Source organism: Meriones unguiculatus, chromosome 8 (assembly GCF_030254825.1).
Source record: "Meriones unguiculatus strain TT.TT164.6M chromosome 8, Bangor_MerUng_6.1, whole genome shotgun sequence".
Taxonomy (NCBI): domain Eukaryota; kingdom Metazoa; phylum Chordata; class Mammalia; order Rodentia; family Muridae; genus Meriones; species Meriones unguiculatus.
The window spans coordinates 117,868,337-117,893,103 of record NC_083356.1 but is presented as its reverse complement, the minus strand read 5'-3'; the positions used below and the strand labels follow the sequence as shown (position 1 = coordinate 117,893,103).

At 55.2% G+C, this 24,767-nt stretch overlaps 3 protein-coding genes across 3 annotated transcripts; all 3 read left to right on the top strand.

Moving 5' to 3' along the window:
* The first annotated feature begins 2,847 nt into the window (after positions 1-2,847).
* Hoxd12 (homeobox D12) lies at positions 2,848-3,806 on the top strand. Its single transcript, XM_021650438.2, has 2 exons — positions 2,848-3,415; positions 3,568-3,806. The coding sequence occupies exons 1-2, from the start codon at positions 2,848-2,850 to the stop codon at positions 3,804-3,806; spliced, it is 807 nt and encodes a 268-aa protein (XP_021506113.1).
* A 6,206-nt stretch (positions 3,807-10,012) lies between these two features.
* Hoxd11 (homeobox D11) lies at positions 10,013-21,743 on the top strand. The gene is made up of 3 exons (XM_021650443.2): positions 10,013-10,920; positions 11,728-12,181; positions 21,611-21,743. Exons 1-2 carry the CDS (start codon positions 10,116-10,118, stop codon positions 11,961-11,963), a joined length of 1,041 nt encoding a protein of 346 aa, XP_021506118.2. The 5' UTR covers positions 10,013-10,115; the 3' UTR covers positions 11,964-12,181; positions 21,611-21,743.
* On the top strand, positions 19,321-22,616 carry Hoxd10 (homeobox D10). The gene is made up of 2 exons (XM_021650442.2): positions 19,321-20,286; positions 21,611-22,616. The coding sequence occupies exons 1-2, from the start codon at positions 19,332-19,334 to the stop codon at positions 21,886-21,888; spliced, it is 1,233 nt and encodes a 410-aa protein (XP_021506117.2). The 5' UTR covers positions 19,321-19,331; the 3' UTR covers positions 21,889-22,616.
* The last annotated feature ends 2,151 nt before the right edge of the window (positions 22,617-24,767 follow it).

Below are 24,767 nucleotides of genomic sequence, written 5' to 3'. Positions count from 1 at the left end.
AACTACTCCTTCAGGGCTGTGGGAGAGAACACAGGGGCGTAAAGTTGGGGGTTGCTTTCGTTTTCTCCGGTCCAGCTTGACTTGCTTCCCATCTAACTGCCAGCTGCAGAGGAGGAGGCACGGGCAGAGATAGAGAAATGCAGATACAGACGGAGGTTCGAGCTAAGAAGGATAACCCCCTGAAAAGGTGGGCCACGTCATCCTGGACGTCACTCTTGGGGAAGGATCGCTTAATGCTTTGCTATTTTGTTCACGAGATGTGTTTCATCAAAACAAAACAAAAAAGGGCCTTAGTGTTCTTTCAACCACCATTCTCCCTGTCCCCTCATTTCTTTCTTGGAGGTTCTAGTCTTCCAGGCCTCACTTCATCTCCCAGGTCCATTTCTCAAGTTTCCTGTATTGGGTAGAAGGAATGGCCTGGAGCGTTTCCTTTCATCTGCGGGCCGCACGTCAGTTTCGCTGAGCCTAAGAGAAACGGGGTTTGCCGAAGATTAAAATTGCGCTCAAATGCTCTCTGGTGGTATTTGGATTGATGGCTAAATGAGGACCAGATGAAGGCTTTGTTATTTATATGTGTGCCTTTTATATTCGGGGTTGCGGGAGGAGGAGAGCTGAGGCCCTGGAAGCTAGGCCCGCGGGGAGCCCGGAAGGCCAAGGGAGTTTGGAGAAAGGCTTTTCTTTCAGTTGGAGGCTGAGAGCTGCTCAGAAACTTGGCACCTTATTAGCGATCGGGGTAGGGAGTAAGATGGGCAGATCCGATTCGTGATTCGGAGAGGTGAAAAGGGTGTTGGGAGAGAGGCGCAGGGTCAAACCAAAACGCCGCCACAGGCCTCCTCGCGTCAGGTTCCTTGGCTCCGCTGTCTGGGTCAGCTGCCACAACCCCGGGCTCTCGGAGACCGTCCGCGCAGCGCCTTGGCAGCGGGCCGTGACCGCAAGCGCCGGCGACCCCGAGCCCGCCCCACCGCCCTTCACTGTTGATCTTGACCGTGCGGCGGCGCCGCGCCAGGCGTGGAGCACGCTCGCCATCTCCTGGGCGTTCGGCGACATTGGCAGAGCTTGCCACTCTCCGCCAGATGCTCTCCTCTCCCTGCATTCCCAGTCAAGCCTCCTTCCCCCACCCCCACCCCCGCCCCCTCCCCTCACGGTCTCCAGCCTTCAGCCTCAGCCTCCAGCATCTCGAAAACGACTTTGCCTACCAGATCTTGAAAGTTTTAAACTCGGGGAAATGAAGTGGCTCGATTAGGCCAAAACAACAAAACAAAACCAAACCCCAACGGGAGAACACTCTAAACGGTTCCCGTCTTTTCCGGTTCACCTTTGGTCCCTGTACGCATTTAGTCTCGAGGAGCAAACAGAACTGTGTGGCACCCGCACCCCCACCCCCACCCCCAGGCCCGTACCGACCTAGGAATAGCTCTGCATGAAGCAGGGCCGCTGAGAGTGCTGGCACCCCTAAAACGGAAAACCCAGGCCAGGGGCCGCTCCAGCAGAGAAGGGACAGCTCTCCGAAACGAACGCTCTGGGGCACCTAAGGCCCGGGTTCCCCTAGGCCTCTAAACACGGAGGTGATACTTGGGCCTTCTCCCACCTCTCGGGAGGGAACAGAGGGTTCGGAGGCCTGAGCTGGAGGAAACTCCAGCAATGCCCCCAGGAGCCCTAGGCTCCCCCCGCCCCCACCCTCCTCCCGCCCCAGAACAGGAGGAAGAGGCTGATCGCGTCCTGAGAGAGCCGCCCAATTGGTCGCCATAACTCACACAATAAAGTCCCAGCGAGGTGGTCAGCCTTGCCCTCCGGCGGCGCCTGTGTGGTCTCCCTTGCCAGAGCTGGGGGCCTAACCAATTCCAGCTTGGCTCGGGGGCTGCAGGTCCTGCTGCAGGCTAGGGCGGGCGCCCGTAACAAGGTCTCTGGCGGAGAGGAGCCTTATTCCCTCTGGACTGCCCAGAAGGGCCCACCAAGGAACAGCTCCGCGCCAGGGACAGCTACTTCTCCTGCCTCCCTGTTGGCCCAGCCAGTGAACCCGCAGCCGCCCCCCGTGCCCGCCCGGAGGCACGACCCAAGGAATGCAGCTAGCTGGTTGTCTCCGCGTCCTGCTCTTCCCCCGGCCAGGTGGCTCTGGTTTTTCTGGCTCCTCCACGCTCAGGGGGACACCTAGGGGTTCTGGCTCACAGGGACTAGTCACCGAGTTGACTCCGGAGGAGATAAATGGCTTCTCTTGCTTTTGCACGAGACTGGTTCCGCGACTGCGGAATCACCTGAGGGGTCAGGAAAACAACGCCACAGAGAGCGGTTCCTGGGGACAGACTCCTGACGGGTGTGAAGAGTCCTTAGGTGCCACGCTAGAGAGCGCTTTGCGACGCCTTTCCTCTTGCATCGGCTGTGGTAGGGATGGGTCGCGGGAGCGGCGTTGCTCAGACCCAAGGGCACGGTCAAGCCCAGAGGTACCCTTACTGGAAAATGTGTGAACTGCAGCTTAAAGCCGGGCGAGGTCAGCCAGGCCCAGGCAGCCTGGGGGCGGGCGAAACCAACCCAGACCAGGGAAACTCCCAAGAGACACCCTCATCTCAGTGTCACCGGCTCCTGAGACAGGCCTGGAAGCCCTCCAAGGCCTTCTCCGCCTTCCCTCCACATGCTCTGGCTCTGCTGGCAGCCTCGTCCGTCGAACATCGCCGGTGTTATCATAATACCCTGAGGGGGGGGGGGGGACGGGTCGGGGGATGTAGGCGGTGCTGAAATGGCCGGCTTTGAAGAACCTGCAGGCAAAGTTTCGTCCAATCCTCTGAGCCGGTCCTCTTATTCCGGGTTGTAACTAAATACTGTTGCAGGCACGGCCGAGGCCCTTTGTTGGCGATGGGTGAGCGCAGTCTCTACAGGGCTGGCTACGTGGGCTCGCTTCTGAACCTGCAGTCACCGGACTCCTTCTACTTTTCCAACCTGCGGCCCAATGGCAGCCAGCTGGCCGCGCTTCCCCCCATCTCCTACCCTCGCAGCGCGCTGCCCTGGGCCGCGCCTCCCGCTTCCTGCACCCCCGCGCAGCCTGCCACCGCCTCTGCCTTTGGGGGCTTCTCTCAGCCTTACTTGACCGGCTCTGGGCCTCTCGGCCTGCAGTCTCCGGGCGCCAAGGACGGACCCGAAGAACAGGTCAAGTTTTACACGCCTGATGCGGCCACCGCGTCTGAGGAGAGGAGCCGGACTAGGCCGCCCTTCGCCCCCGAGTCTAGCCTGGCTCCCTCGGCTCTCAAAGGTACCAAGTACGACTACGCAGGCGTGGGCCGGGTCGCTCCAGGCTCTGCGACCCTGCTCCAGGGGCCGCCTTGCGCCTCCAGCTTCAAGGAAGACACCAAAGGCCCGCTCAACTTGAACGTGACTGTGCAAGTGGCCGGGGTGGCCTCTTGCCTGAGATCTTCGCTGCCCGACGGTAAACGGTGCCCGTGCTCCCCAAGCCTGTTCGGGCAGGGACGGGAGGCGGGGTGCCAGGGACAGCTGTACAGAGTCGCCAGCAATGGTGACCCTCTGTGGGGCGGGCAGGTGACGTGAGGGGGGCTGACGCGGGTCGGGGCTCTGTTTCAGGCCTGGCGTGGGGAGCGACCCCGGGGAGGGCCCGCAAGAAGAGGAAACCGTACACAAAGCAGCAGATTGCGGAGCTGGAGAACGAATTCCTGCTCAGCGAATTCATCAACCGGCAGAAGCGTAAGGAATTGTCCAACAGGCTGAACCTCAGCGACCAGCAGGTCAAAATCTGGTTCCAGAACCGGCGCATGAAGAAAAAGCGCGTGGTGCAGCGCGAGCAGGCACCGGCTCTCTATTAGCTGCCCACGGGGGCGGGCGGGCCTTGCCAAGCCTGCCCTTTTGGACCTTGGCCTGGCTGTGGAGGAGGTGCCGGGGCTGGGTTTTTTTTCCCTCCTCCTCCTCCTCCTCCTCTTCCTCCTCCTCCGGTCCTGGGCGTCCCCGGCTCAGTCTGCAGCCCAGGAGCCAGGAGGAGGTTTGGAGAGGAGGGCACTGGCGCCCCTCCGCTTTCAGCTCTCTCAGAGCCTCTTCTAAGAGGTGTTTGCGAATTGCAATCTAACCCTGGCTTTAAGCTGGGGTCACCTGCCCTTGTTGCCTGTGGTGTTTACGTCCAGGGCTTCACTGTTGGATCATTGTTTCTGGGTTGTGCCGTTTCCAGCCTGTTCGTTTTCTTTTTTCTTTCTCTATCCGGCTCCTTCTGCCTTTAACAGCAGCCTAGCTAGAGCTCCGAGTCCAAGCGCGTGTAGAAAGGCCTTGAGAGCCCGCTGCAGGAGAAAGGGCCGAGGGTAACACTGGCCTCTTTGCAGCAGAAGCCTTTTATGACAAAGCCAGACTCTCCCTTCTGGAGAAAAGAAAGAATCTGATTCCATCACAACCCCATTTGTCCTAAGTGACTGGGAGGACAAAAACGACCCTAGACCTTCAGACCTAGGGGGAAAGGAAGGATACCTTGGGATCTCAGCTCTATAAACTCCTGCTGGAAGGTTCCCTTCTCAGAGGTGGCAAGAAACTAAGACCACAGAACAAATTATAGTCTCCAGCCTGGCAGAATTCCTCCATTCCAACCTCACCTACCCTAGGAGCCAAGGCCATGCACTCTGTAACTGGATCCTTAGAGCTGAGCTGTGGTGAGGAAGCTGCTGGCCTGGGTCGAGGCTTAGCTGCTCAGGGAAGAAAGAGGAGTAAGCAAGGGAGGAGGCTCTACACTCTCGCTGTAGCCATGACTTCTCCCTCGGGTGGATGACGGTGCCCACGCGCCTCTCTTTCTTGAATTACCTTAATGGGTCTCCACAAGGGGGGAAAAAGCTGCCTGAGGAGCCCGGGGTGGGAAGAGACCTCTCAGATTCTCAGCCTGGAGTCACTGCTCTCAGAGGGCAGACGGATTCAGAGCCTCTCCCCCCACTGCTCCACTAATGCTTAGCCATTGTGCCCTTTCCTGGAGACAGACCCTGTGGAAAGCCTATAATGCCCTGAGCCCTGCCAGGTTTACCTTGAGGAGCCTGGGTTTTCTGAATGGTGGGTGGAGTTGTTCTGTTGCAGAATCCAACCAGCCTGATTCTCAGTGAATACAAGCCATGACACACACACACACACACACACACACACACATCTTTGCCTCATCTTTTGAGCTTTAAGCCCCACCCCCAATCCCTAGCAACATCCCGAAGGCTCATGACTCCTTCCCCAAACCCAATGGCTTTTCTTTAGTGAAGGTCTCCAGGAGCTGGACCCTAAATGCCATCTCACACGGGCCCTTGAGCTTCACCCCAACTGACCTTGGTTGGTGTTTTAAAAATGTAAGTTTCTGTGCTGACAGCTGCCATGCATATTTTGTTTTGATTTTGTAAAATAACATTTCTTTGTATATATTAGTTGCATAGTGAAAATAAATATCCAGGTCCCAGCCAAGTTGTTAGAGGGCTGATGTTCATTCTTAAAGATGCTTTAAATTCTTTTGTAATCTTTTTCAGGCCATCAGCTTCGTCTTTTTTGTTTTTCTCTGCTTGTGTCTTTGCCTCTGGTCTTTGCTGTTCATTAAATGAGAAAATGGCTTCTGAGGCAGTCAGGAAGCAGTTACAAAAAACACCATGGAGAGAATATCTGTGAAATATCCAAAGGGAAACTATTCAAAGTCTTTAGAGTGATGTGAGTGTATCTCAGACGCAAAGCTAACACTGAGTTTGTAGATTGAGAAATCTCCATTTTTTCTAAATCCTCAAACTTTAAATCTCGCTATTGTTGGCTGGGGAAGGGAGAGACAAGAGTTGAGAGTCCTCAGATTTCAAAACAAAACATCTCTCTGCCAAGTTCTGGTCAGCCTTCTCAGGACAAAGTCCTAGGAAGATTTTCTAGGCACTAGGAGTTCAGCAGGCTCCATTGGGAATTCCACCCTATTGCCTTTAGAGCCTATAGCTCAGTCAAATAAAGCCAGGGCCTGCTTGATATTAAACTCCTTTGAAAATCCTGACTCCTAACTCATGGAGGTGGAAAGTAGCTCCTCACTAGAGAAAGAAGAAGCAAGACCAACGCATTTCTAATAAAGAATATTCAATGTTCCAATTCCCTTCCTGGGAAACAAATTTGATTTATACATAACATTGTTTTGTCAATTAAAAAAATGGCCTACAACAATTGGATGGTAAGAAGGAAGAATTCGCGAAGGTCCTGTGGTTAGAATGTCCCCATCTGACTGGGCGGGGAGGAAGTGGTGCTGAGCCAGGTTTCTGGAGTCGGGGTCTGTATTGAGATGTTTTTCTCCTCAAAAACAACTGAACAAAGGCTTATCAAAGGCAGAAGCCATACCGAGACCTTGGGTTCAGAGGACTGAGAAAGGAAGAAGAAACCAGACTTCCTCAGACCCCAGACCCGAAAACAAAAAACATGCAGGCCAGTTTCCTAGACAGATATGATACTAAACCATCATGTTTCTTTTCTTTAGTCTGGGATGGGGGTGGGGGGAACAGTCCTAGAGGCCAGTCCCAGAAGAAAATTAACCTAAGTATAAAATCTTATCTGTCAGTCCGGCGGCGTTTTCCAAATGCATCCTTTTTACTGATCCACACAAATTCAGAGACCACGGTGTCCCCTTCCCTAACAGAAGTCCTGGCAGAAATTTGGAACCAGGATGAGAAATAAACGCCAAAGAGAAATGATACTGCAATCTGATTGCTCAACCTTCCCTCGTAGAAAGAGAAACGCTTCTTCTGAAACGCTGCAGTCCACGCGGCCTCTTGACTAAGAAAGAGGAATTAAAATGAAAAAATGAACTGTTTACCCCGCTGTTCAATCCGTTGATAGCTCTGGAGGCCGAAGGAGGAAAGCTTTAAAGGCCCGGGGGTTCTCCCCTTGGGAGGGCAGGCTAGGGGAGGCTTCCTGGATGCTAGCTAGTGGAGGAGAAATCCAGAATCGTTGTAAATATTCATGTCTGGTGGTGGGGGAGGGAGGTGTGCCCCCTTCACTGGCCTCTCTCAGCTGCATCCACTCCCCTCAGAGGTGGTGGGGGGCACAGCGCCTGTCCGTCCAGCAGTCCTTGGACAAAGGTGATCTCCCCACATTTTGTTCTGTTTTGTTTTGGTTTGTTTTTCAGTCTCCGCTTAAGGAGTCTTTTCCGTAAGGCTCTGCAGGGAAGAGACTGGTTCTGGGAGTTTCCTCCCCCCCACCTCCCCCCACCGCCCTGCTTTTCTCTTCTTTCGTTTCCTAAAAGAGCATAAATAATTAAAGTTTGGCAGGGAGGAAAAGCTTTCTCGCTGAACTGTAGTGGTAATAAATGAAATGACTCAGAATCCCTTCCCCAGTCGGCTTTTACGAGAGCTGCCAGACAGTGTCTGTTCACGTTCTCCAGATACCAGGGGCGCGCTGACAAAGTTAAGGTCAAGTTAGTGTCTTATCTTGGGTGGCTCAAAATTACCGCATCGCGTCTACGCGCTGCTGCGCAGAGAGCGGCTGGCCGAGCCCCGGAAGGCCGGGTGTGTTCCCGGTGTTTCCAGTAGGACCGAGGAAGCCAGGACAAGGACACAACGCCCGGGTCTTCACGGTAGGTTCCTCCAGCAGAACTCGCTGGTGCAGAGGCTAGTTTTTCGGGGTGAGGACCAAAGCAGAGAGCTGGGGCTACAGAGCAGAGGCGGGCTGGGCGGGGAATGAATGCTCTGGGTGCTGTGCGGGGGCGGCCGTGCTGGAGGAGGAGTGGGGGGGGGGGCATCGCCCCTTCCCCTGGGCGCGAGCGGGCTGCTGCGGCCGGCGCACCCTCCCCCGCAGAAGCGCGGCTCCCGCCACAGCTGCCGTCGCCATGTCGTTGAACTTGAATGATTCCTCCTTTCCATTTCCCTTTTCGGCAGCCAGCAGACCTCACTTTAGGGGCGACGGTCTGTCTTACCACCCATTCGGTGGGGTGAGCAGGGGGAAGGTGCATAAATGTTTTGCGTCTCAAGATGTGCAAGGATTGGAGGGTGGGGGGCCTCCGCCGCCTTAGGTTCTGAGCGACCCCGGGAATGCTGTGCAGTGTCTGGGGAGCCATTTTAGGAGACAGATCCAGGGGCGTCGACCAGGATTCGGAAAGAGATACGCTTGTGGACTGGGATGGAGATGGGGAAGCGGATGAAAATACGGTGTCGGGGCTCTGGGCTAGGAGAGCGGCGCCAGCAGGGATCTGGGTGGGGGTGGGAGTTTCAAGGAGGGGTCGCAGAGGATGGACAGCTAGGAGAGAGAGAGAGAGAGAGAGAGAGAGAGAGAGAGAGAGAGAACGCCTGGTGAGCTCTGGTCACCACTGCTACAGACCTATGTGCGCAGTGTTGTGGGGGAGGGAAGCGGACGTGGGAGGGGGCGGAGGAAAGAGAGGAATGGAGAAAGAAGAGGGTAGGAAAAGTGGAAGGGGCGACATCAGCTAGAAAAGAGATATTAACCCGGACCACGCGCCTTTTCTCTGTTAAGCGGCTCGGTGGGCAAAGGGCTCAGGACCCAAACTGCAGCGGCCTGGAGAGAGGGAGGGAGCCAGCGCACAGCCAGAGCTGCCTACCCAGGCCTCAAGGCTGAAGCCCAGGCCTCTGGGCTGGCTTTTCTGGGCAGGGAAATACTGCAGAGGGAGGCAGGCTGCCGCCTTTGGCTCTGGGGTTTGGATCCGGGGAGAGACTAAGGGTTTGCTATGCTGGAGGTGGGAGCCCAGGCCTGGGAGGATTGGTGCAGCCAGAAGAAAGTAAGGCCTTGGCGCGAGCTGTGGGGGGGAGCCTGAAAGTCTACCTCGGCAGAGCCAGGTGACGCAGACAGACCCCAGCGGTCAGGCGGATGTTACCGAGAATCCTTGGAGAACCAAAGGATCTCCTTGGCAGTTGTTATGACCATCAAACCCAAGGGCTCCAGAGGAGTCTTGGGGATGCGGCTGAGGGGATTGCTGAGGCCTCGATGGGGCTCCAATACACCGAAAGCTCTGAGGGACCTGAACACAGAGGAGGATGAGGAGGGCCAGAACACCAGGGGTTTGTCTGTGGGTGGTGAGTAGGGCCCTTGTGTGGTGAGGGTTAGGACTTCAGGTCCTTTTGTTCATCAGACCCCCGAGCTTTGAGGTAATCCAGGAAACCAGGACCTCTGAGACACACAGAGAGAGAGACAGAGAGAGAAAGAGAGAGAGAGAGAGAGAGAGAGAGAGAGAGAGGAGAAAATGCTGAAGGTACTTAGAAAGACGGGAAGGGAGCGAAAGCCAGACGAAGGAGAAGAGGAAGGCAGGAGAGAGAAAGGAGAGGAGTGAAGAGCAAGCAAAGGAAGGAGGGATGGGAACAGAGCGAAAAAACCCTGGAAGGGAAAGGGCCGAGTGGGCGCCGAGGCCCACGCCGAGCCTCGCGCCCGGGAGTCGTTTTTCCAGGGTCTGCGCTCTCGTCTCTGGTGTCAGAACCCGAGAGAGCCAAATCGCTCCCAGCCGGAACGCGCTCCGCAGAGAAATATGTAAATCAGGGCTCCCGGCGCCCCGGAGGGTGTCGCAATTCCGCCCCTTGAACAAGAAGCAACAAGCTCCCGAGCCGGTGAGCTGCGGAGGGCGGCGGGCGGCGGGGGAGGGAGCGGCTGCGGGCAAGGTGGGGGTGGGAAGCTCACACCCTCACACCTAGTCCCCCCGCGCCGGGGCCGGGGCTCCCCCCGCCGCCCTCCGCGCCTCTCCCTTCCCCCTTCCTCCCCCTCCTCCCGCCCGCCTCCTCCCCTCCGGCCTAGGTCCGGGTACTTAAAGCGGCGCGGGCGGGCTAGGGCGGGCGGGCGGCCCAGTCCGGTGGCGGCAGATGCGCCCAGCGGTGGCGGCCGCCGGCGGCGCGCAGGTGACCGGCCAGGGAGCGCCCCGGGAGGGCTGGCGGGGGCCCGAGGCCCAGGCGCCCCCGGCGCGCGCGCGTCCCGGCGCCGGGAGCCGTCCCGGGGCGTGTTGGAGGAGCGCCTGCTAGAGATATAAGGACATTTCTCCTCTTCATGGCGTCACGTGACACAATTACCACCCGAATCAATCAAGATGAATTGCACGTCAGCGCCCGGTGGGGATTTTTGCTTAGTTGATCCTGGCCCAAGCGTCTTGTGCAATCGATGGCTCAGGTCGGAGGCGCGGGGAGCGGCCCGGGGCTGGCGGGCGCGCACGGCGCGCAGCCATGAGCGACTTTGACGAGTGCGGCCCGAGCGCAGCCAGCATGTACCTGCCGGGCTGCGCCTACTACGTGGCCCCGTCGGACTTCGCGGGGAAGCCGTCGTTCCTGTCGCAGCCGCCCTCCTGCCAGATGGCTTTCCCCTACTCGTCCAACCTGGCACCGCACGTCCAGCCCGTGCGCGAGGTGGCCTTCCGCGACTACGGCCTGGAGCGCGCCAAGTGGCCGTACCGCGGCGGCGGCGGCGGCGGCGGGGGCGCGGGGGGCGGCGGCGGGGGCGGCCCGGGCGGGGGCGGCGGCGGCGGCGGCGGCGGCTCGGGGGGCTACGCTCCCTACTACGCGGCGGCGGCGGCTGCGGCGGCGGCGGCGGCGGCGGCGGCCGAGGAGGCGGCCATGCAGCGGGAGCTGCTCCCGCCCGCGGGCCGCCGGCCGGACGTGCTCTTCAAGGCCCCCGAGCCGGTGTGCGGCGCCCCGGGGCCTCCGCACGGCCCGGCGGCCGCCGCCTCCAACTTCTACAGCGCGGTGGGGCGCAACGGCATCCTGCCCCAGGGCTTCGACCAGTTCTACGAGGCGTCGCCCGGGCCCCCCTTCGCCGGCCCGCAGCCCGCGCCCCCGCCGCCGCCGCCGCCGCCGCCGCCGCCGCAGCCCGAGGGCGCCGCCGACAAGGGCGACCCCAAGGCCGGGGCCGCCGCCGGCGGGGCCAGCCCCTGCGCCAAGGCGACTCCCGGCGCGGAGCCCAAGGGGGCGGCCGGAGGCGAGGGCGAGGGCCCCCCGGGGGAGGCGGGGGCCGAGAAGAGCGGCGGCGGCGCAGGTAGGCGCGGGGCGCGGGCCCGGGGGCTGGCCCGGGGCGCTGGGGGAGGGGGGCGCGGCGGGGACCTCCCTCGGCTCGCGCCGTTTTATGTGCGACTTTATAAGCGTTCGAGGGGGTTTATACATCCTATAAGATTTCCCGGGTCGTTGTAAAGTGTGTTTATGATAGGAAACCAATTTAGGTGGGCTTAAGGTAGACCTCGAGGAGGGCGCTGAGCGCCGCGGAGGGCTGGCCCTCTGTTTGGGTGGGGGTGGGGGAGTTGAGGAGGGAAAGAGGTTGGGAGCCAGTTAGTGAGTGGGGACCGGGTGGGGCCCCCCTGCCTTTTAGGGGGGTGGGCGATCTTCGCACTGGACTTAAGCCGAGCCCCTGGCTGACCCTCCGCCCGGGAGCTGAGCAGAAGCCCCGGTGGGCGCGCTCTGGTCTCTCTGTCCCCTTCCAGTTCAGAGCCTGCCTTGCCCTCCTTGTTTCCTATCTCAGTGCCAGGCTGGAGGGTGTGTGTGTGTGTGTGTGTGTGTGTGTGTGTGCAGTGAGTATGTGTGCGAACTGTGTGTGTGTGTGGTGAGTATGTGTGTGGAGTGTGTGGAGTGTGTGTGTGTGTGTGGTGTGTGTGTCCGGGCGTGAACACATGTCCACGCCCGCACTCTCCTGTGCCCGCCCATATGTCATCCCCCACGACGCAGGCAGAGCCTTTCAACGGGCAGCAAGGGACGTCCCCAACCGGGCTAAGGCCTGGCCCTCGCTCGGCGGCCGGAGACGGTGGGGGCCAGCTCAGCCTCTCTCACCCCTGCTCTCCTCTTTGCCTTGCAGCGGCCCCCCAGAGGTCCCGGAAAAAGCGCTGTCCCTACACCAAGTACCAGATCCGCGAACTGGAACGCGAGTTTTTCTTTAATGTGTACATAAACAAAGAGAAAAGACTCCAGCTCTCTCGGATGCTCAACCTCACTGACCGGCAAGTCAAAATCTGGTTCCAGAATCGCAGGATGAAAGAAAAGAAACTGAACAGGGACCGTCTGCAGTATTTCACTGGAAACCCCTTATTCTGAGAGCTCCAGACGCGCCCCCTCCCCAGAGCCCCCCTCACCCGCCCTCCTCCCCACCAGCCTGCCCTCCGCAGGCCCAATGTCCTTGGCTTCAATGACGCCTCTTCTCTGTGGAACTTCACGATTCCTTCTCGCGGTCAACTCGGGACCTCCCAGCGACTTCTGCAGCCTGAGGAAGAGGCCGGGGACTTGGCCCAGCGGATCCTAATAAGGGGAAAATGGTAAATGCAAACGTCCCTTTACAATTTTACCGCCAATGTGCTGTTGTTCCTTCTCTCCCTCTCCCAGTCCTCGTGGACAAGGCGGGATCTGTAGGCAGTTAGGCCATGGGGCTAGAAGGAGCCGGTGTTTTGTTTCGAGTTTAAGAAATCCCTTTCTTCCCCCTCAGTGAACACAGATTATTTAAACTCTGGGAAATGTACCTTTGGGCATGAGTCACTGTCTTTTTGTGTGTGAATAAATGGTTTCTAGCAAAATGGAGATACAGCTTCAATACACTGCATGATTTCGCTGTTTGAAGAAGGTTAGTGGCTGATCAGGCTGTCTTAGTGGCCAGAACCCTGTCCCCACGCACCTGAAAGCCCCCTGGAGCACTTTTAACCTCTCTGTAATAGGAACTGGTCCTTCACACCCCCTCTAGGCTACACTGGTTTTTAAAATCACGTTAGCTTTACACTAACTGTGAATTGGCGATGTGATCCAGCAGAGCTGGCTGCCTTTTCCCCCCCTCCAGGCAACGAGGTTGAAGCAGTAGATTAAGGAGCAAATTCTTAGCCCAGCCCTAGTCTAATGAACTTGGAATTTTTGGAAAGACAAAACAAATTTTAAAAAGTAATTACAAGATTCAAATGATCTCTTAACAAGGGGACAAGGAGCCAGAGTTCCTTAAGAAGGAAAAGAAGAAAAAAGTCTTCCACGTGAGGCGGGGAAGTTTGTTAAAAGGAAGTTAATAGGTGCAGGGAGCTGGGGTCCTTGTGTCATAGAGAGCACGAGGCAGGGAATGTGCCCCCCCACTAGACTAAGGCCAGGGGCTGCAGAACTGCTTCTCGCCACGTTTATCCCTTTAAGTTAAAGAATGTGGTGAGGGGGTGCACTGTGCTTTATGCCACAGGACCAAGCCAGGCTGTTTACAAAACCTTGAACTGTCTAGACAACACCATAAAAGCCAAAGTTCTAAACAGCTTAATTGGGTTATATTATACACCTTCTGGTGGGCCCAAAAGAGATTTCCGCAGTGTGCAATAAACCAGGGGAGTGAGAAAGCTTCTCTTGATCTGAAAAGAGTGAAGTGGATCTTATGACTCTTAAGCTCTCAGGAGCCCAAAGTCAAAATATAAATCCATAAGCTGCACAGCACTTCAGGCCTCTTCTTAGGAAGTATGCTTTTTGAAATATAATTTTTTTAATTGTTGAAGCTTTTGGGGGGTAAAGAAAAAACATAAGTGCATAAGCGTATGCCTTTGAACTTCCAAAATGTCAAGGTCATCACCTTTAACCTCTCTGAATAATTAGGCGCCTTAAAGTTCTTCTGTGATTTCCAACCACCACCCACTCTCATAATACAGGCTCACACACCCCAACCCACACACACATTTATGACCATACAGAATCATTCTGGGGGTTCACCATAAATCTAAGAAAATTCCTAATTTCAGGATCAATAACCTTAATTTCCCTCCAAACATTTGAGTACCTTAATAGCAATTGACTTCTTAGAAAAATAAAATAAAATAAAAACACTTGTTAGATCAAAATGCCTATTAACTATTACTAGAGCCAGGGTGGGCTGAGAATTTGAGAGGGTCTTAGAAAGAGCTTCTCCCCGGTGTAATGGAGAACTGCAGTTTTATAAAAAGACATTTGAGAGAGAGTAAGTTCTGACCATGGTTACTGCTGCCCCTAGCATTTGAAAGCCGTTTGCCACCCGGCTAAATAGACTCTGACACTTTCTAAGATCTAGAACAAGATAAAATATATTTATTTTGTTTTCAAACCCTTTCCTCAATCTTGAGTAGAGGCTACAATAGGAGCAGAGCAGACAATCAAATTATTTCGCTCAGAAGGAGACTATTTTGTTTGGAACTCTGGGCATTGCCTTACATGTAAATGCCACAGTGGTATGATCTTTTGAGGAGATTAAAACCGGTTTGTTCTTTCTCTCTTTATCTTTCCTCTTTTCCTTCTAACTGCGTTTAAATATACAAGCTGTGTGCCAGCCAGCATACTCCAGGCGATAGCTGGACATAGCAGTTTCCGTTTGCAAGAACCTCTACAGCCACACGAGGGCGCGCTCACGTTCCAGAAGCCTCACTTGCCAAGAGGCTGCGGAACCTTATTTTTCCCAATCCTAGATTCTAGTAAGGGATCTTGGCCCGCCCGTTAGAAACAGGCAGCAGTTAAGGTGTTTGCTGTTGGCTTGTTCTAAGCAGCCGTGAATTGTGAGAGGTTGTGGGGAGGCAGAGAAAAAGAAGCAATCAGTATTCTGAAACAGGAGCGTCCCCAGTCGTTGTTTCCCTAAAGATAAAGCCGCTGCAGAGAATACCTTGGTATATGTACGACCTGGTGGTTTTGAGAAGATGTTTCTAAAAGACAAATATCTGTGGTTTGAAGCACGGCATAGCCACCGCGAGTTGGTTACCCTGGGGGGGAGGGAATCTATGTTCGTGTTGGAGTGTGAAGAGTGACGACAAAGATAAAGTCCTTCCCCAAAACCGCACGCGTCTTGGAGCTTTCGGAGGGCTGGGGTGATTACAGGGCTTTTGTTTAAGACAGATTGGGGCGTTGGCAACCTGGCCGAGCGCGTCCTTAGGAAAAGGAAAGAGAACGAGGGAAGAAGGGAGCTCCACGAGGAGCGTGGACGGCGTCCTGGGCCGGGGGCTCCGGCCCGCGCGTGGCTGGGCCACCCCAGGGGCAGGGAGGGCTGGGAGCCGGGGTGCCGGGGGCCCCCGGGCCGGCGCGGCTCCCGGGAGGAGCGGCCTCTTGGCGAGGACGGTGCTGTTTCGGAGTGTTGTGGACGGAAGGGCGTTCGAGGTAGCCGGGCCTTGTACTTGACGGGAGCCGGGCCGCCTTTCCTGGCCGCGCGCTGACCTTGAGGTGCGCCGTTTGCCTGCCTGGACACGGGCTCTCGGACAGCTGAAAGCCCCGGGATCCACCGCCTTGGCCGGGTCCGTGCCCCCTCAGCTGGCATCCTCGTCCGCGGTCCCCGAGTGTGAAGACAGGGTCCCCGGCGGGCGGCTCAAAGGAAGGCTGGCCTGTCCCTCCTCCTTTCACCCTAAGTTCCTCGCGCGGAGCCCGCGGCCCCTGGATGTCGCCCTGACCCCTGTCTCCCTCCCTCCGTTCGGTGGCCCCCGGGCTCCGGGACTGGCTCTGGCTTTGGCGGCTGGGGCGCCGGCCAGGGAGGCGTGGGGGGTCCCCGCGCGGGCACCCGGCTCGGCCCCCGTCTGGCCCCCCGTCCGGCTTAGCTCTCGTAAAGCGACCTTTCCCGGGGCCTGAGGCCGGCTTCGGTCCACGTGGGGTGAGACCTCCCTCCCCAAATGTGGTTGTGTCCCTTCGCAGGCGGCCCCGTCCACCGCGCGCCTGGTGGTGCGGGGCCCCGCGGCCCTGGCCGCAGCCGCCCGCAGCCCCCTTCCGTGGCTCCGCGCCGTCTGTCCTCCCCGCAGCGCCCGCCCAGCGTGGGCTCGAGGCGTGGGATCGGGACCTTCGGGGGACGGCAGTCCCCCCCTCTTGGGCGGGCCGGAGCGCCCGGGTTTCCTTGGCGGCGGCCGCCGATTCTGAGGCGCCAAGTTCTCGGGTTCTGAAGTAGAGAGAAAATGCGCCAAGTAGGAGTCTTTTGTGTCGGTGTCGAAAGGGGCTCGGCCCTCCTTGATCCCTTCCGCTCTTCTCTGCGGATCCCGTTCCCTTTTACCCCTTCTTTTCCACTTGCTGCCGTGGTGCCCAGTGCAACCCAGAGGGGCGCCCTGGGGAGGCAGCTTTTAATCTGTCCCTACCCACTCTGGGTCCAAAGGGTGACGGAATCCAGAGGCAGCTCACGGCTCTAATTCAGGGAGATTCTAAGAGCCCATAGGTCCTCCTAGGCCCAGAGCCTCTACCCCCCCCCAAAAAAAAAAACAAAAAACAGAGAGCAGTGCAGAAGCCACTTATTGTTATTGTTATTATCACAAACGCTGATTTCTTGCTAAGGCGACCTTTTAAATGCTTCTCTCGAAAGAGCTGTGCCAAGGAGACAGACGCCTTGGTACAAATACGGATATTCATCTCCTTTACGATGCAATATTGACTTATTATTAATATTAACTGCTGTAAATGATCTAAAGTTGACTTAAAAAAAAACACACAACACTAGCCACTGCATTAAACACTCTAAATAAAAGCTGGCCCTCAGCGCTACAGCCTTTTCCTTCCGTTTGCTTTGTGGCCGCTCTAAGGTTTTAAGGCACATTTTCTGTCCTTCCTTACAGTATTTTCATTTTGCTCGTTTTAAATTCTAGAAATCTAACATATTGACAGTTTTGGCCCCAGTGAATCAGTCTAAAGGTAGAAAAAAATAAAAATTTGTGAAAATAGATTCTATTTTTTTAAATTGACATACTCATTTCTTTTTCTGCCTGTGGGTGAAGATTTATTTAAACCCTAATCCAATGTGAGGTGACTTTGAGCTTGAAGCCATGGGACACTCAAATAGAAAGACCCACACACGGAGAAGGCAGGGCTCTGCCTCTCCTCCTTCACTGAAGACTTACCAGCTCAGCAAGGAATTGCCTGTTTTTAGACTGGGTGTTTTCTTCGTGTATAAATAAAGATTATGAAAGGGCATTTGATGGGCATAAAATTCCTGATTAGATTGACCGGCCCTGCCTCGCTCGGGATTAGGAAAAGCGGGCAGTCGGACTCTGGGCAGCTCTCCTGGCTGAGCCACAGGACGACACAAAGCTGAAGCGCCAGGCTGGCGTCAGGGCGGCTGCCGAGAGCGCAGCGGCAGCAGCGGGCACTTTGTCCAGCTCTGGGCACGTTTCGCTGTAGCTCGGAATCTGAGCTGCAATGTGAAAAGGATTTTTTTTTTTTTTTTGAGGTGCTAATCAGTGGCTTGTTAGGTTTGAGCGGGATCTTAGCAACCTGGGGGCAAACGCTTTTTCCCCCCCTGTGCCTTACTTAACACCCTGCACTCCCTCCCCAGCTTAAAAAGGGACACCCCTGTGGAAAGGTGATGTTTAAATCTCGGGCTTCAGCGCCGGCGTGCAGCGGCCAGAGCAGCCAGAGGCGCCAGGGCTTTAACCTGGCCATGATGTTGTATTTGAACAGCTGCGTAAAGGTTTAAAAGGGCTGTCTCATTGCCACCGTGGAGTTTTTTAAAAGGGGTTATTGTTTGGGCGAGGGCACCGAGAGGGCTAGCCCATTGGTCCCAAGGCCGAAAATAGCGTCCAGCGCCTGTTTTCACCAGGCCAGGAGAAATTCCTTTATGGCAGGGAGGGGGGGGACAAAGGACTTTGGGGAGGGGATGAAGTGTTTTTGTGAAGGAGCCCTTGGTCCCCCAGAATGCTCAGGCGCCATAAGGAGCATTGGACCCCACAGAAATGTTATTGAGGTGGAAAACAGATCCCCACAAGTTCAGTCTCTGGGCCTGAAATCCAAGGCCAGCCTATCCCTGGGTGAGTGTGAGAGAAAAGAACGCCAATGTCTCCTCGGACTGAGAACTGGTTCACGGTCACCGTTTCCGGGTCCTTTTTACTTTCTGGACTGCGGGGAAAGGGACCCGGAAGGCGGAAGGACGGCTCCCACACACAGGCAGGGCCCTTAGTCCAGGGCAAGTCTTTGGAAATCAAGGTTAAAGCTCCCTGCTGCTGTCCTAAGGCTCCTGCTTCCGCAGAGGGGCTCGGCCGCCAGCGAGCAGAGAAGGAGGGAGGGAGTTGTTCAAGTTTCTCATAAAACTCCGAGTTTCCACGGTGGTGGCGGCAGCGGTTGCTCTTTAATGAGCTGGACCACAACCCCAGACCACGTCCTCTTTATAAAACTTTCCCTCACCAGAGGAAGCGGAAGACTAAGACTCTCCCATCTCATTCCCCCTCTTGCCTAAACAAAACCTTGCCAAAAAAATTTTAGGGATTGTCCAAAACTATAAAATTCAACTTGTGACAAAAGTGTAGCTTTTAATATTTGACAATTTGTGTTAAAACAAAAATTGACCTTCTTGGTTAGTAGTGAAGGGGAAAAATCAATAGTATAATTTTCAATAATTCATAAAGCAAACGCCATTATGCTAAATCTTAACTATTAATCTTATCCTTTACAAAGTCTCGATTGATTTGTTAATAAAATATCTTCCCGTTTGTGGCAACAGCGGGTATAACTCTTTAAAAACCTTCAGAAGCAAGAAAATTACCAAGTAGCCCAAGAATGTAGATGAGAATTTTATTGATCGCCCTGATTCTTCTTAATATGTATTAATAAATTCCACAACCTTTTGTACCTTGCACTTGTCAGAAACCAATGCTTTTACAAAATCCATAAAGGCAAAACATATTTTTCTTTGCAGAAAATCCAAATGACACCTTTGCTTTGCGTCTCTCGTTTTTTTTCTGGCCCGGTTTTCCAAAACTTGTGGAGTCCAGGGCTCAGAGTTCCCCCTTTCTTTTGAAAAGATACTTTCTTTTTCCTTTCCTTCCTCTCTGCCCTGTGTTAGCAGGGAAAGGAAATCTCGCTTTTCTCTGGGAGCCCGAGGGACGCTTCGAGGATAGGGAATGGCTGGCGAAGGATTATCTCCCTCCTGCTGGCCCCTCAAAGGTCAGGGTGTGGTTACTCTGAGAGTCCAGGCTCCGGGGGCTCATGGGTGCCGGGGACCCCTCGCCCCTAGTCCGAACCGAAGGCTCTAAGGGGAGGGTAGCGCGGGCTGGAACCATCCTCCGGGCTCAGGGTCTGCCCGGCTGCGTGGCCTCTCGACCTTCGCCGCCGACCCAGCAGCCAAGACACCTTGGCCCTATCTTTGCACGGAAGATCCCTCCCCCCCCCCTTGGAGCCCCAGAAGGGACGTTTCGGAACCAGGGGAATCGGACTCACCTTCCCGGTTGCCCAATGCTAAGTTAACCAGCCCGCGCCCCTACCCCTTGCTCGGAACCGGCCCTGGTGGGCGCGTTCTGCCTGGGTGTGTGCGGGGAAGCCGCTGTGGGAGCGGGCGCCAGGCGCTCTGACCTCCCTGAGCGCGCGTGTCCTCCCGGAGGCCCCTCGGGTCGAGGCTTTCCTTCCGCCGGCTGGGCCCGGTGGCCGGCTGGGGGACTCGAGTGGGGCAGGCCGGCCAGGCAAGCCCCGGGAGGCCGGCTGGCCGGCCGCAGAGCTCCGGGCCGGCGTCTCCGGCGCGCACTAGCACGGGCCCTTAGTTAGATGTCGCTGTTGTCCGCGCTTACGCGGCCGGCCGGCCGGGCTGGAGAACACGTGACCAGCAAGGAGGCTGCGGCTCAAGGCCATTTTCAAATCTCATTGGCTTGGTTGTCATGTGGTCGGCAGAGGCATCCACAATTACACCGGGAATGTTTTCCTAGAGATGTCAGCCTACAAAGGACACAATCTCTCTTCTTCAAATTCCTCCCCAAAATGTCCTTTCCCAACAGCTCTCCTGCTGCTAATACGTTTTTAGTAGACTCCTTGATCAGTGCCTGCAGGAGTGACAGTTTCTATTCGAGCAGCGCCAGCATGTACATGCCACCACCTAGCGCAGACATGGGGACCTATGGAATGCAAACCTGTGGACTGCTCCCGTCTCTGGCCAAAAGAGAAGTGAACCACCAAAATATGGGTATGAACGTGCACCCTTATATACCTCAAGTAGACAGTTGGACAGACCCGAACAGATCCTGTCGAATAGAGCAACCTGTTACACAGCAGGTCCCTGCCTGCCCGTTCACCGCCAACATTAAAGAAGAATCCAGTTGCTGCATGTATTCTGATAAGCGCAACAAACTCATTTCTGCCGAGGTCCCTTCGTACCAGAGGCTGGTACCCGAGTCCTGCCCCGTTGAGAACCCAGAGGTTCCTGTCCCTGGATATTTTAGACTGAGTCAGACCTACGCCACCGGGAAAACCCAAGAGTACAATAACAGCCCCGAAAGCGGCTCCGCTGTCATGCTCCAGCTCAACCCTCGTGGCGCGGCCAAGCCGCAGCTCTCGGCTGCCCAGCTGCAGATGGAGAAGAAGATGAACGAAACGGCGAGCGGCCAGGAGCCCAGCAAAGTATCCCAAGTGGAGAGCCCCGAGGCCAAGGGCGGCCTTCCAGAAGACAGGAGCTGCCTGGCCGAGGTCTCCGTGTCCAGCCCAGAAGTGCAGGAGAAGGAAAGCAAAGGTCGGTATGAACAGAGTTGCCACCCAGCCCGGGCGCGCAGTCCGGCAAAGCCTCGGAAAGGGAGTGCTCGGGTGCCCAGAGCCTGGGCAGCGGAGCCCAGAGCCCAACTCGGCAGGTGCCGCTCCACCCGGCTTTTAGAGGGGGAGATTTCAGCCTTGAGACTGTCCCAGCTTCTCTCCCGCTGCTCTGGCCCTCCAGGCCAGACCTGGCCTCACGCTGATGGCGCCCGAGCACAGGAAAGGCTTGCCGGGTTTATCTGTCCTGAGTCAGATTCGAAATGCAACAAAAGAGCTAAAAGGAGACCAGCCGCTTGTAAACAGGGCTCCAGGGCCCCCTTTTCTTTGGCTCAGATTTGCAGCCCCAGGTTTGCCTTACACCCAGGGATCCTTTTATGGTGGCCCAAGACCCCGTGTTTGTGTTCAAGGGTTTGCACCCCGCATCCTGCGATCTGAGAGGGGAAGGAAATGTTTTGGCCGGCTGGTGCTTGGTGGGGAAGCTGAAGCCGCCTTGCCTTTGCTAGGCTAGGTAACCTTGGCTTTGTCTGGGGAGAGTGCCGCAGGCTTTGCAATCTTCTACAAAGACAGGCGGAGGAGGAGAGTGGCTCTGTCTTGCCCATTTAGGGCTGGGGAAAGGCAGAGAACCAGGGATGTGGGTTTCTAAGAAGGAACCTTGAGGCCCCCACCCACTGTGTCTGCAGTCTGTCCCTCAGTGTCTACCGGTGGGCCACAGAGGAGGGCTTTTCTGTGAGAGCAAAGAAACATTTGGAAATTGAGCGAATTCTGGGGAGGACGGCAGCCATGCTCAGGCAGGGTGGAAAAGATATCCTTCGCTTCCTCGTTTATCTCTTGAAAGAGACGGGGTTCCTGTAAACCTGGTTCTGGGGCTCCCTGTCTGCCTAGGAGAGGTGGGTGAGAGGCGGTACAGCAGGGTATAGGCTGACCAAGCTATGGCCTCTCGTAGTCTGTCCTGCCATGGGCTGATCGCTTAGAATGTTGCTGGGGAAATTCTGTAAAGTTTGCTATTATAATCATGTTTTGTGCAAAAACAGAAAGTTGTGTGGCAGAGAGAGAAGGAGAGAGAGTGAGAGAGAGAGAGAGCACCAACCCCTGATACAGAACATCCTTCCATTGTAGTAAGCGTTTAGCTCTAAATTGGTATCAGTTTAAAATCCCCTTCATGCCCCACCTTTGTGAGTAATGTTTCATACCAGCATTGTCAAAAGAAGCTTGTCTGCCAGCAGGGTCATGGCCAAGGGTGTATTTGAATGGACTGAGAGAAAAAAAAAATTCTTGATTTTTTTTTCTTCTCCCTTTAATTTTGTTAGAGGAAATCAAGTCTGATACTCCAACCAGCAATTGGCTCACTGCAAAGAGTGGCAGAAAGAAGAGGTGCCCCTACACTAAGCACCAAACGCTGGAATTAGAGAAGGAGTTCTTGTTCAATATGTACCTCACCCGCGAGCGCCGCCTAGAGATCAGTAAGAGCGTTAACCTCACCGACAGGCAGGTCAAGATTTGGTTTCAAAACCGCCGAATGAAACTCAAGAAGATGAGCCGAGAGAATCGAATCCGAGAACTGACCGCCAACCTCACCTTTTCTTAGGTCTGAGGCCCACGTGAGGCCGGGATCCGAGAGGGGGCACCGTGTTCCAGGCCTGAGCGCTGGAGGACTGGGAAGGCGGAAACAAAACCTTCATTGCTCTTTGTTTTTTTGTTTTGTTTTGTTTTGTTTTGTTGTGTTCTGGTTTTCCTGCTAGAATGTGACTTTGGGGTCATTCTGTTCGTGCTGCAAGTGAGCTGTAATCCCTATGAGTACATATATATATATTAAAAAAACTTAGCACGCGTAATTTATTTTTTCATCGTAATGCAGGGTAACTGTTACTGCGCATTTTCATTTGGGTCTTAACTTATTAGAACTGTAGAACGTCCATCTGACCATCCACTCATCCATCCAGCTAGCCAACCAGCAACGTGGCTCTCCCATGCTTCTCCTCAACGTGAGAGTTCTCCTCTGTGCGGTTTAACCCATGAACTCATGACATTTTGAAAACACCCAGTACTTCAAAATTTATATATATATATATTTCAGAAGACTGAGCAAACCCACAAGCTTTGGGGGGGGAGGGGGACTTTAAAAAGCACATCACAATGTATCTTTTCACAAATGAACTTAGCAGTTGTCCTTGGTGAAATGGAGTATTGCTAACCTATGCCTTGTAGCCTTTCTCCTTGTGGTGCATCTGTGGTTTGGTAGAAGAGTCCAAGAGCAGCCTGTGCTTTCTGTGCATGTTCTGGTCGCATGTATAATGCAATAAACTCTGGAAATGAGTTCGCTCCCTCTGCTTTCTGAAATGGAAATACGTCATGGTGGAGACCAAAGCCTTTGGGGAGGGTCTCTTTTGACTAAACTGCTTGTTTGGGGCAGTCGGGTAGGGGAGCTGGGGGTGGAGGGGCAGGAGAAAGGAGCTGGGGCTGGAAAGCTGGAGAGGATCTAGGGTGTTGGGATATGGCGAGGATAGGGTAAGGGGGATGGTTCAGTCTGGGAGTGCAATCTTCATGAAGTGTTTGCTCCTCTCCCACCCCCTAATCCTGTCACCCTAAATGCATTCTCAGTGGGGTGAATTTCCCTCCAGCTGGACCCTGGTAAGTAAGCCTGTGTGCCCTGTGCCCGCTTTTGCTTTCAGTTCCCCACTTGTGTGTTTTCTTCTCTTTGGTTTTGGCTGTGTTATTTTTAGTGCTTTCAGTGAGCTCTTGATGACTTCTGGCTGGGAATCCGTCTTCAGGGCCAGGTGGGAACTAATATTGCCTACCTGGAACCTGCCTGGCCTCCATTGCAGGAACAAGCAGCAGCTTAGAATGGCACCGGATCCAATTGTGTCCCCCCTTTCTCATTCCCATCCACCCCAAGCTCAAGACAACCAGGCCCAGCGAAGCCAAGGTTGGGTGAGTTTTCCCATCTTATTTTACCTTGGTTCCTCCTGAAAGGGATTAATATTCAGCCATTACCTTTCAGTGGCCCACATGGATTTTTTTAAAGGAAAAAAAAATGGGAATATTCTCCCCAGTCAAATCTCTCACTATTTAATCACAAAATGCTCATCGCAGCCACTGTATCTAAACACTCAGGTGACTGTGACTGCAAGTATTTGCAAGTGAACATGGCTTGCTTCCCAACAAGTCCGTCCAGTGGACTTTACACACATAGAGTGGAAAATCCAAACCAGCTTCTGCCGAATCCGTACCAGTGAGCCCAGATCTCTCTAGTCCTGCCAGGAAGGAGGGAAGAGGTTCTTGTGGGAATAGGTAACTGAATTCCTTGCCCCAGGTCCAGCCTGTGGTTTTAACCCATCTTCAAAGAATCTCACGGAACACATTTATTTTTTCTTTTTAAGTACAGGCCTTTTCCTCCAAAAGAAGGGTCCATTTAGCCCCTCTGAGCTTCAGATCCTCCATCCAGAGAATCTTCGGGATGCTCAGTGTTTATTGTTTTAAACTTCCTTCCCCAAACCTCAAATCCTCCCCAATTTCCAAGACAGATTCCTGTAGGGGCATATTTCCTGGGGCTGGTAGAGAGAGGTGTCTGATTCAATACTAGCTTGAGAGAGGACTGGACCAAATTTGCCCTGACTTACCTTGGATGGGCAAAAGCAGTGGAGTAATTTCAACCTCTGCGTTTCTCCCAGCGATGTGGGGAGCGCCATTAGTTGCTGATGGGGGAACCTGTGCTACAGGGAAAGGGCAGGCCCCCTGAAACAAAATCAGAAAGCCATTCGCAAAGGCGATCAATCAGGCCCTAAGTAGCCATTTACCCCCTTTCTTTCCGGGGCTGCAGTTGGGCTGTGAGCCCTGCAAGGGTGCACTGGGCAACTTGTAGACCGAGGAACATGATGCCCTCTCAGCCGCCGCCCTGCGGCTTTTGTCTCGGCTCCCAGCCGGGCTTTGTACCATGGATTTGGGAGTGACAATGGGCATTTCTCTCAGATTCAAGGCTGCCCGGCCTCACCTCTGAAGGCAAGGGGGCAAACTGGAAAGGGAGTGGCTCTGAGGACCTGTCCTTTAGTCTGGATTTTGAAGAGTTCTTCAGAATCCGTTTGCAGGCCTCTCAGTGTGAAAGGCACGCAGCGGCCCTGCCCTTGGAGATGCGGGTTCCACAGGCCTCCCCGAGACAGGGCTTTATTCGGCTAGTGAGAACTGGCCTCGCTGGAGGCTGAGTTTTTCCCTCTGTGGCATGTTTTCTTCCAGGGCCATTCCAGAAGAAGGCTGGGAAAAGATGAGGCGCCTATCGGCTTCCTTGGGACTCCAGCGCTCACCACCCATCCCGGGGCAAAGAGAAGCCCCTCGGAGGCAGCCCCTGCAGAGGCCGCCCTGGGCTGGACCAGGCCCGGGAGTCCCCTTGGCCCAGCTCACCCCTTGGGCCTCGGGCGTGTGCCTAGCCTCACGTCGAGGGTGTGTGTGTATGTGTGTGAGTGCGGTAGAGGG